Source organism: Erythrolamprus reginae, chromosome 1 (genome assembly GCF_031021105.1).
Source record: "Erythrolamprus reginae isolate rEryReg1 chromosome 1, rEryReg1.hap1, whole genome shotgun sequence".
Classification (NCBI taxonomy): Eukaryota; Metazoa; Chordata; class Lepidosauria; order Squamata; family Dipsadidae; genus Erythrolamprus; species Erythrolamprus reginae.
In genome coordinates this window covers 326,834,995-326,847,015 of record NC_091950.1, presented here as the reverse complement: position 1 = coordinate 326,847,015, position 12,021 = coordinate 326,834,995, and the positions used below count along the sequence as shown (strand labels likewise).

Here is a 12,021-nt window from a genome sequence, read left to right as displayed (position 1 = left end):
TTTCTACTTAAGAACCCGACCCCGGAAAAATTTCCCAGGAAATTTGAGAGCGACACCAAAGCCTGGCCAGTTTCCTGCCATTCCCCCTGGGTTTCTCTCTCTGGCGCAGTGTATGGGAAGCAGCCTTGCATCGGGTTATGGGAGGCGCGTGCTCCTCCTCGCCACCTCAGAGTCCCTCTTTTTTTTTTTAAGCCTTAAAGTTTTGGATTTTTTTGATTCCCCTCACCTCACCTTCTACCTTCGGCAGCAACTGTTCTCTTCCTCTTCTTCCTCCTCCTTCTCCTCCCACCCAAACTCCGAGCTTTTATTTCTTTCCTAATGGGTTTGCACGCATTATTTTACATTGATTCCTATGGGAAAAATTGCTTCTACTTAAGAGCGTTTCTACTTAAGAACCTGGTCATGGAACAAATTAAGTTCTTAAGTAGAGGCACCACTGTACTTCTCAAAGTATGGTCTAAGGATTACCGGGGATTCCCCAAGACCCTTTCAAGACCTTTCAGGTGGTCTGCAAAATCAAATAACAAAATAAATAATTTAAAATTTCTAACACAGTAAATATTGATAGATCTAACTTAAATAAACCAAAGCTTTCTCCTCAATCACTTTTAGGAATGCAAAGGGGTCCATCCAGAGACCAAATTGTTTGCCTTGGGAACTGCAATATTCTCTTTGCTTATTCCAGATTCCAATGACTGGTCAGGTCCCACAGTCGGCCATCTCCAGGTCCCATAAACTAGACAATGTCGCTTGGTGGGGCTAGGGGAAGAGCCTTCTCTGTGGGGGCTCCGGCCCTCTGGAACCAATTCCCCCCAGAGATTCGTACTGCCTCTACCCTCCTCACCTTCTGCAAGAGCTTGAAGACCTATTTGTGTCGACAGGCCTGGGGCCACTAGATATTAGCCCCTGGCTGATGTATGCTTGATTGTTTGAATAAGAATGATTTATTTTTAACAAACTCGAGTTTTTAGATTAGTTAATTTAACTTAAATTGGATTCAGGATTTTTTTTATTTTTTATATATGTTGTAAGTCACCCCGAGTCTTTGGAGAAGGGCAGAATGTAAATCCAATAAATAAATAAATAATAAATAATAAATTAAACTAAACTAAACTATAGATTTTGTTTCTCTCTTATGGTCCAATTCCTAATGGGAGGGGGATATGGAAAAAGACTGAATCCTTTAGCCCCATATTTGCATATTCTGTGACCATAAAATGGCTTTGCAGATATAATTTGAACTTCTTAATTTTTATCTCTGAAATACATCTGTCTCACTGTCCAGAGTTTGAGTAGGAAGCCAGGTGAGGCAGTTCCTGAAAGACAAATGGTGGCAGAAGAATTATAAAGATGCTATCAATAATTATAATGATACTCTTGAATTTGATTGGGGGGAATGGTTATGACAAGATCTTTGCAACACATACCATAAAGCAAATCAATCTGCAAAAGTCTTTTTAACACCTCATTCAAATGGTTTGAAACTATACTGCTCAAAAAAATAAAGGGAACACTTAAACAATAGAACTCCAAGTAAATCAAACTTCTGTGAAATCAAACTGTCCACTTAGGAAGCAACACTGATTGACAATCAATTTCACATGCTGTTGTGCACATTCAACTTTGTACAGAACAAAGTATTCAATGAGAATATTTCATTCATTCAGATCTAGGATGTGTTCTTTGAGTGTCCCCTTCATTTTTTTGAGCAGTGTATAATTATCCCCTTTAAAGTGAACACTGCTCCCCTTTCAAGGCACCAATAAACAAGAATTTTAAAAATGAAAGAAGCTTAATTAATTCATACCATATATATCATGCAGAACCATAGAATCTTCCTCTTCTGCTGAGGATATCCAGCAAGTTACTTGATCAATCACTTTTTTCACCTTGTCTTTATCAAAACTACAGTAAGCAGAGTAAGACAATTGAATGACACTATTGTCCAACCCAGCTTTTTTAGTAGCTTCAGGTTCTCAGAAAATTAAAGCTATTTCTCAATAATAAATTTCTGAAAAGACCCAGCTTCTCAATAAGATGCCTTCCAGAGGCCAAAGCAAATACAGTGATACCTCGTCTTACAAACGCCTCATCATACAAACTTTCCGAGATACAAACCTGGGGTTTAAGATTTTTTTGCCTCATCTTACAAACTATTTTCACCTTACAAACCCACCGCCACTGCTGGGATGCCCCACCTCCAGACTTCCGTTGCCAGCGAAGCATCCGTTTTTGCGCTGCTGGGATTCCCCTGAGGCTCCCCTCCATGGGAAACCCCACCTCCGGACTTCCGTGTTTTTGTGATGCTGCAGGGGAATCCCAGCAGGGGCAAAAACGGGCACTTCGCTGGCAACGGAAGTCCGGAGGTGGGGTTTCCCTGCGAGGGCAGCCCCAGTGAAATCACAGCATCGCAAAAACACAGAAGTCCGGAGGTGGGGTGCTTCGGCTGGCAAAAGGGGTGAATTTTGGACTTGCACGCATTAATCGCTTTTCCATTGATTCCTATGGGAAACATTGTTTCGTCTTACAAACTTTTCACCTTAAGAACCTCGTCCCGGAACCAATTAAGTTTGTAAGACAAGGCATCACTGTAATAACTTAGATGCCCAATGATTTTTTGTATCATCCCAAAAGTTTCATATCTGTCTGTTTCTATGGATGTATTAGGCAGCAAACACATCTCATTCTCCTGCCTCCCATTTTTCCCACAGCAGCCTTTGATAGTCAGAATGCTGAGTAGATGACAATTCTCATACAACAAGATGCCTTCACAATGCTTCACAATTTTTATTAGCAGCCCAATTACTTTTCTTGATGTCGACAATTAATTAAAATGTTATGGATCTGCAGCGAGGAAAACTAAATCCATCTCTAGCAAAATTGGAACAAAAAGGAGAAAAACAGAGCAGGTAGGTTAGCCTATAGATAGAAGTGGGAAATATATGAGCAGTAAACTGCCTAATGCAGCACAAAACATACACTGAAGATGAGAAAGAACTGATGCTGTGAATTTGAAATTAAATAAAGGATAACATAGAAACATAGAAGACTGATGGCAGAAAAAGACCTCATGGTCCATCTTGTCTGCCCTTATACTATTTCCTGTATTTCATCTTACAATGGATATATGTTTATCCCAGGCATGTTTAAATTCAGTTACTGTGGATTTACCAACCATGTCTGCTGGAAGTTTGTTCCAAGGATCTACTACTCTTTCAGTAAAATAATATTTTCTCACGTTGCTTTTGATCTTACCCCCAACTAACTTCAGATTGTGTCCCCTTGTTCTTGTGTTCACTTTCCTATTAAAAACACTTCCCTCCTGAACCTTATTTAACCCTTTAACCTATTTAAATGTTTCGATCATGTCCCCCCTTTTCCTTCTGTCCTCCAGACTATACAGATTGAGTTCATTCAGTCTTTCCTGATACGTTTTATGCAAATCACAAGTCTAGAAAAGCAAAATGGCCACAGACCAGGGGTGAGTTCTAACTGCCGGTTCGCTTCCTCCCAAGCTGCGTGGCTGCACCTCGTGGGCGCGCGCACACGCATGGGCAAAAAAGTACAAAAAAATCCATCATCCCCCCCCCCAAAGCCAAAAACAAAATGGCAACACATGCGCAGTGCTGGAAACTGCATGCACAGAAGAAAAAAACTTGGGGGGGGTAGAGGGAAATCGGGGGGGGAGATTAATTTTTTTTTAAAAAAAGTTGGCAGTGCCCACAGACCGACACCAACCAAACCAGTCCTGTGGTGTCATTGTGATGTCACCAGCGGGTTGCTACCAGTTCGGCGGAACCAGTCCCACCTGGGAGGAACCCACCTCTGCCACAGACATGTGAGAAGGAACACAGACAAAAATTCAGAAAAAATGGCAGACAATTAGAGAAAGACTGTGAAGAGAGGATGTCTGAAATTAAGGCCATGGGTCTTTTATCTATTAGGGAATTGCTTTTTAATTCATCCCAAGGGCTTCCAATAAATCTGAATGTCATACAGTATAAACAAAACTTTTTCAAGAAAGGATTTCTGTTTGTTTAGAGGCCTTTTGTGATGTTAATCCTCCACATTTTAAAGACTTTAAATGGCAACCAAAGTCTCATTTAGACTATTTCTGAATTTCAGTTCTTGTAACATTGGTTAACAGCCACTGTTTGAAGAACAGGATCCTGTCACTCCAGTTACTTGTCCATAAAAAAACACAGGAGGAAAAAAAAAACTCCCAACATTACTATAGAAACAATAGTGTGGAAGAGGGTTACCTTTGGACCATCCAATTACCAGATAACAGATGCTGAAGCTTCTTCTCTTGTGTTTCATTCATATAAGGGATTCCATCTTTAAGGAACTAAAGGCAAATAGATAGTGCTACATAGTATGGAATTTAGGCATCTGACTTATTTTCTCGTGAGTTAAAGAGAAAATTGTGTATAGTACTGGAGAAAGTAAAAAAAAAGTAAAGGTTCTCTCAACTTGGCTTCTAATAACAACATGGACATATTCATATATTAAACCATAAGGTATTCATGACAAATTCAAGATTTTTTGAAAAAATTGAACTATTTATCAACTACAGGAGGTCCCCGACTTACGATGTTGATCCGTTCCTACGTCACATCATATGTCGTTTTTCGGTGTAAATCGGAACATTCCTGATCTTCCTCTACTTCGCATGTTTGAAGGGCCTTGTTGCCCCGGGTCGCCACATCATGACGTCACCACCACACGTAACCAGCTACTTCCCATTTGCATCCCAGCAAGTGACTAAAGAAATGCCTGATTGCTAAAGCGCTTCATTCGAGCCTTCTTTCCACCCCCGCGCTTCAGAAAGCACCGGAGTCAACGAATGCGTTGCTAGGGGCTTTTCACTGGCGTCTTCTCGCGGCCAGAACCGAAGGAGAAAACCGCAAGCCCAAAGGCAACCGAATGAGGCATTGTCGAGGGCAGCACCACTTTCATTTCTAGAAGAGGGGGAGGGGGAGTAAATAGCACGGTAAGAGCGGGAGTCACTGTCCCCCCCACGGGAAGCTTGCCAGAGGGCATGGAGGAGCCATTGCGCAGTGCAGTGCGTGACTTGCGAGGCCTGCTTTGAGGGGAGGGGAACAGGTTGGGGGGTCCCGGCTCTTCCTCCCATGGTGAGAACGAGCCAAGCGAGTGCGGCGTGGCTGGAGGAGGGGGGCCGGCCATGGAGCCACAGAAGTTAACCGAGCTGCGGACCTTCATGAAACTCTGCAATATAGGTAATAGAAGCGCAGAGCTGCTCTGCCGGGAGATGTGTCGTAACCACGAAACATCGTAACTCGGGACTAACCCGAGGACCCCCTATACTTATACTCTGGGAAATCCAGAGCATGATACCATGGTCTTTCGGGACTGAGGGATGCCAATTCAATACTCTGGTGATATGCACAATTCATCCTACTGTCAAGTAATCTGAAAACTCTAAGATGTTGCAAGCTGTTGACAAAAAGAACCATTTATTCCTTTAGCTCCCATTAGTATAACATTGTGGACGGATGGATGGATGGATGGATAGATTGATAGAGAGAGAGAGAGACATAGAGAGACATAGAGATATGGATATAGATATAAAAGGCTGGTCTAAATTATTCTACTTAGAATGATAAGAGAATTAAAACCCTTAAAATCTCTCACCTCCCATACAAAACTTTCCATCCCATACTAACCTCTACTCTACATTCACCATGGGCTTTTGAGAGGGAGGGGAGATGTTGATGAAGAATCTCAGTCATTAAAAATCATTATATCTATGTATACTACCAATACGTACTTGACAAAATAAATAAATAAATAAATAAATAAATAAATAAATAAATAAATAAATAAATAAGCACTGCCCTAACTCAACTTCCAGACATCTTTCTGGGGAACTGGCCAGTTACAAACCTACCGAGGAATCGTGATCAAATGCTGGACCTTCTCCCCCCTGAACCAGGAGCCCTGTCCTGACCTCACAGAAAGAATGAAGCAATTCAAGGGGTCCTGGGATATTGACAGTGATAAAAATTAATTATATCATTCTGCTGGAAATGAAATGTTGAAAATATATTTTATTATATTGCATTTCAACAGCGCTTTAAACGCAAAGGCCAATTCTAGTTTCTTCCCTACTTAAATGCTTGACTACTCTACTAAATAACATAAAATATACCTTATTATAGTCAAAGCCATAATGAGACAGGAAATGAATACTAGATGCTTGGCAGGAGAACTCGGAATCCATTTGGCCAAATGTGGCAGGGAATAGGAAGAAGTTATACGAATGAGCGATATACCTATAAAAATTAACAAAAATAATTAAGGCTAGCCACCTGGCAGGGAAGACCTGAAAGTTATCAGGTAAATATAATTGACAATAAAACAATTTACTTACTGATTTGACATCCCCTTGTAAAATATGGACAAACCTAAAAGAAAAAAAATGCAGTTCATTGCAAAGCAATATGCTGATCATAGGGTCTCCTTTGTTATTTTCCCCACAACTTCTACATTATGGATCAATCCCCTTTGTATATACAGTATCAGATATATTCTATTTGGGAGTAAATGTGTTGGTAAGAGATTTGTGAATCAACATCTTGGGTGAATGTGGAGGTAGTTTGTCTTCCATGAGCCTTCACAGGGATTGTTCATTCACTACACTCTAATCTTGTATGTAGCATTCTCCCACACCCCAGTTCCTTAATTCAGTGTTTTTCAACCAGTGTGCCGTGGCACACTAGTGTGCCGTGAGACATGGTCAGGTGTGCCGCGAAGCTCAGAGAGAGAAAGAAAGAAAGACAGAGAGAAAGAAAGAGAAAGAAAGAAAGCAAGCAAGAGAGAGAAAGAGCGAGCGAGAGAGAAAGAGAACAAGAGAAAGAAAGCAAGAGAGAGAAAGAGAGGGAGGGAAGGAGAGAGAGAAAGACATAGAGGGAGGTAGGGAGGGAGAGAGAAAGAGAGCAAAAAAGAGAGGAAGAAAGGAAGAGAAAGAAAGAGGGATGGAGAGAGAGAGAGAAAGAGGAAGGGAGAGAAAGAGGGAGCGAGAAATATAGCGAAAGGGAGCAAGAGAGAGAGAGAGAATTTTTTGTCCAAACTTTTTTTAGCCCCCACCCCCACCCCGTTCAATGTGCCCCAGGGTTTTGTAAATGTAAAAAATGTGCCGCGGCTCAAAAAAGGTTGAAAATCACTGCCTTAATTGATATATCTCAAAATACATTTGGGAAAGAGGAAAGAGAACATGTATTCTTTTTAAAGATAAAAACAACAGAAAAGAGAAATTAAGATGACCTAGATACTATTGAGATACAATTTCTAGCTTTTAATTGCCACATTTTAAACTATCTTAAAACCTATCTTTTAGAAAGTAGAAGAGCTCACCAAGTTGATTCACGGTAAACTGCTGAACATGCTGTCTGCCCTTCCGATACCACTCAGCAGGTAAATCAAAGAGACTAGGCAAAAGAAAGATATGAAGGATTTCCATGTTGTTCATCATGTTGCTAATTTCCATGGGGACATCACTAGAAATATATTTACAGTGATACCTTGTCTTACAAACTTAATTGGTTCCGGGACGAGGTTCTTAAGGTGAAAAGTTTGTAAGATGAAACAATGTTTCCCATAGGAATCAATGGAAAAGCGATTAATGCGTGCAAGCCCAAAATTCACCCCTTTTGCCAGCCGAAGCGCCCGTTTTTGCACTGTTGGGATTCCCCCTGCGGCTCCCCTCCATGGGAAACCCCACCTTCAGACTTCTGTGTTTTTGCGATGCTGCAGGGGAATCCCAGCATCGCAAAAATGAGTGCTTCGCTGGCAACGGAAGTCCAGAGGTGGGGTTTCCCAGCGAAGGGAGCATCAGTGAAATCGCAGCATTGCAAAAACACTGAAGTCCTCGAAACCCCACCTCCAGACCTCTGTGTTTTTGCGATGCTGCGATTTCACTGAGGCTCCCCTCACTGGGAAACCTCACCTCTGGACTTCTGTTGCCAGCGAAGCACCCATTTTTGCACTGCTGGGATTCCCCTGCTGGGATTTCCCTGCAGCATCACAAAAACATGGAAGTCTGGAGGTGGGGTTTCCCATGGAGGGGAGCCTCAGGGGAATCCCAGCAGCATAAAAGCGGGCACTTCGCTGGCAACAGAAGTCCGGAGGCGGGGCATCCCAGCGGCGGCGGTGGGTTTGTAAGGTGAAAATAGTTTGTAAGAAGAGGCAAAAAAATCTTAAACCCCGGGTTTGTATCTCGAACAGTTTGTATGACCAGGCGTTTGTAAGACGAGGTATCACTGTATTTCAACATGCTTACCTAGGCTGATTGTCAGAATGCAATCCTGTGAATTCCATATCAAGGCCTGCAAAATACCAAATATGTGCCTTCCATTATTATTAAAGAATGAATACAAAGCTTTATTTAATTCATATATCTCAATCTTACATGTGTAGATTTTCATGCTATTCCTAATTCATATTAAAATATTAATGAGTTGAATATATATATATAGTAGTAACATGCTCCTAAACTTTAAAACAAGGATTGGGGGATTTCTTCATGATGAATGGAATGGAATGGAATATAGGAGAGGAGAGGAGAGGAGAGGAGAGGAGAGGAGTGAATAGTTGGAAGGGACCTGGGAAGTCTTCTAGTCTAACCCCCTGCTTAGGCAGGAAACCCTACACTACTTCAGACAAATGGTTGTCCAATCTCTTCTTTAAAACCTCCAGTGTTGGAGCATTTACAATATCTGGAGGCAAGTTGTTCCACTGATTAATTGTTCTAACTGTCAGGAAATTTCTCCTTAGTTCTAAGGAGCAGCGTTGGGAATGTCGCGCGGTTCAGTTGGTTACCTCCAGGCAGTTGCACCAACTTTTTCTTTCCCCGTGGCGGCTCCGGCGGCTTCCCTTCACGTGACGTTCCTGACGCTGCTGTTGCTCCTCGAAGGGAAGCCGACGGAGCCGCCACCGCCGGGGGGGAAAAAATTGGTGCAGCTGCTTGTAGGTAACCGACTGAACGCTGAGGAAAGTAGCCCCCACGAAGCTGCCGGTATTGTAGCCAGCCCTACCCTTCCTGCTGCGTAGAGAAGTTACAAGGTAGAGACTGGAAGGCTATTAAGAGGGCGGCCAGGAGGGGCGTTCCGACTCCCATTCCCTCTCACCTCGTCCCTCAGATCTTACATTTCGGATAGAAAACAAAATTTTCTGTTCAGTATCCGAATTTTTGTTCGGATACTGAAGCAAATTTTTGCAGAAAATTTTGTTCGGTATCCGAAATGTACGAGAAAGGAAGCGTTCGAAAACCGAGGTACCACTGTATATTAGTCCGGCCCTCTAAAACCATCCCAATTTCTCATGCAGCCCCATGGCAAAATTAATTGCTCACCCCTGTTCTGGAGTCTCAATATCTTGTTTAAAAACCTGACGTGATCTTCATTCTATCCCTCTTTTTTTGCAGCTTTGTTGCTGCATAAGCCAACTGTATTGGCTTTTTTGGAAGCTGCTGCACATTGCTGAATCATATTTAAATGACTGTTTACTAGGAGTCCAGGATTCCTCTCACAGTTACTACTGAGCAGGGTACTATATATGTTGTACCTATCCATTTTGTTATTCTTGTCTAAATGTAGAATCTTACTTTTTTCGCCATTGAATTTCATTTTGCATTTCAGGATGCTTACAGCTGCAATCCTAAAGTTTTTGAGATAATAAGATTTTACCTTCCCACATTTCAATAATTTTCTCATCACTTTGCTGATGAGAAAGTATGAAATCTAAGTGAAGTTGAAAGAGATGTCAAAAAGAAGAGCCAAAGGATTATCCACTACCATAGCAGCCTTCTAACTTGTTACAAATTATGAAGTAATTTAGATCTGATTTTTACAAACCCAAGAGATTTAAACATTTATAATTGTTCAGTAAAGTTATTTCAGTTACATTATAATTCACTACACAGATTTTTGTCCATAATTTGCAGTATTTTCTCACCTATCATATGCTATACTAATGCATTTAATACACCCTTCAATATGCTTTATATTTTTTTATCAGTTGAAGCAAAATTGTCTTTATCAATTTAAACATTAGCAACATTTCTACTATAAACCATAAGATTATGGAATACTATAGAGAAGGAAGGATGCCAGATCTGAGCTCTTCAAATAAGCACATCAGGGAAAAAATATGACTAAAGGGTTTATTTCACTGGGGAATAGGAACTGCAAACTTTACAAATTTGCCCTAGTAAATAACTTATTTTTAAACCACAAAACACAGTTGTGTTTTTGCTCCTCTTGCACAAAGTATGGCACTATTCACTTAGTATAATCCTGGAAGCTTTTTTGAAATCAAATGCTTAAAAGTCTGTTAAGGAAACACTATACCAATCTTACTACAACTCTCAAAATCCCATATTAGCTAGGATGGAAATAAAAGAGCTCTGCAATGATTTCAAAATAATTCTAAATTATGATCTTTCAAAAATCAGAAGGCATAATATATATAGCAACATTAGCTATTTTCATAAAATTCACCATGTTTGCCAACAGCATCTTAAATAATAATAATAATAATAATAATAACAATAACCAGTTGGAAGGGACCTTGGACTACACTACTTCAGAGATGGTTGGTTATCCAACATCTGCTTACAAACTTCCAGTGTTGGGGCATTCACAACTTCTAGAGGCAAACTGTTCCATTATCAACCATTCTTTCAGGAAATTTCTCCTCAGTTCTAAGTTACTTCTCTCTTTGTTTAGTTTCCACCCATTGCTTGTTCTACCCTCAGGTGCTTTGGAGAATAGGTTGACTCCTTCTTCTATGTGGCAACTCCTGAGATATTGGAACACTGCTATCATGTCTCCCCTGATCCTTCTTTTCATTAAACTAGCTATGTCTAGTTCCTAGTTTTAGTCTCCAATCCCCTAATAATCTTTGTTGCTCTTCTCTGCACTCTTTCTAGAGTCTCAATATCCTTTTTGCATCGTGGCAACCAAAACTGAATGCATTATCTTTCTTACAACAGTAACTTATCCACCCTGAGTCCCATGGAATAGTGCAGCATATGAGTCAATTAAATTAAATTAAATTACTAAATCATTATTTGTTTAATCAGCTATTTAACAGGCCAGAGTTATACAATTAACATAACCATGATGTACAAATTACACTGGCTGGGTGATCGAAGACTCATCTTTTGGCTCCATAACCCAACTGGCCATCCAAAGGGCCAAATGGGAATCTTATCAGTGATCCAGTCCCCCACCCCATCTACAGTAAGCAGATCCTGGCAAGCCCCTGAAGTAGATTCAGCAATTTCCTTGGGATCATTAACAGCTTTCTTCCATTTAAAACGCCTCCCAAAGTTGAAGGAGGAACACGCCAGCCACACTGCAGCTGAGACCAAAGTTAGCAGGCAATAAATAAGGGTGGGCGCGTGTGAACAATAGGGCTCCCCCTCTTTCGTAGTTAAACCTATATTAAAGATGGGAAAAGGTTTCGCCCTTCAATATCACACCCGTGCCTCACCAACGAAGTCGCAGCCCAGGACAAGCTCCTCTAACTGAGGCAACATTTTTGGAAACTCTGCGGCGCCCACATCCATCCCGCCCGCCCTGGCTGCTTTCTCTCGGCTGAATTCGCCAATTCCTGCCTGTGCGGTACGGGAAACTTCCCGCTTCCCTGACTGAAGGGGGCGGGGCCAGCCTCATTTGCTACTCCGCCCACCCTCCGCATTTAAAGGCTTTCCCCCCCTCATCGTCCGCATTCCCCAGTCCCTGGAATCGATTGTCTGAATCTGATCATTGGTCCTTTTCGTTGTCCGTCTTAGCAAAGCCAACCCTCTTGGGGAAGGATTAGAATGCCTGGACTCAGTCAATGATATACTGTACTGTATTTTATTTATTTATTATACTGTATTTGTCAAACAAGTATAGAGTTATAGTTTGTATTGACATAACAATGTATAAATAAGTGATAAAAAGAATAATAGGAATATATATATATATATAAATATATTTTAAAAATACGAAG

The 12,021-nt window shown here is 41.2% G+C and overlaps 1 protein-coding gene across 2 annotated transcripts in view; it reads right to left on the bottom strand.

Annotated features, from left to right (window-relative positions):
- The window catches only part of PNLDC1 (PARN like ribonuclease domain containing exonuclease 1), a 44,027-nt gene extending 32,281 nt beyond the window's left edge, over window positions 1-11,746 (bottom strand). Inside the window, exons 1-7 of one of the 2 annotated variants that reach the window (XM_070740176.1) lie at window positions 11,518-11,746; window positions 8,303-8,348; window positions 7,378-7,451; window positions 6,395-6,428; window positions 6,173-6,296; window positions 4,263-4,348; window positions 1,808-1,905 (exon numbers count right to left, since the gene is read on the bottom strand). In XM_070740176.1, coding sequence (XP_070596277.1) covers window positions 1,808-1,905; window positions 4,263-4,348; window positions 6,173-6,296; window positions 6,395-6,428; window positions 7,378-7,451; window positions 8,303-8,348; window positions 11,518-11,593 — 538 coding nt within the window. In that variant the 5' untranslated portion in view covers window positions 11,594-11,746. The remainder of the gene's footprint in view (window positions 1-1,807; window positions 1,906-4,262; window positions 4,349-6,172; window positions 6,297-6,394; window positions 6,429-7,377; window positions 7,452-8,302; window positions 8,349-11,517) is intronic. The other variant, XM_070740185.1, reaches the window with a different exon arrangement.
- Window positions 11,747-12,021: the final 275 nt, after the last annotated feature.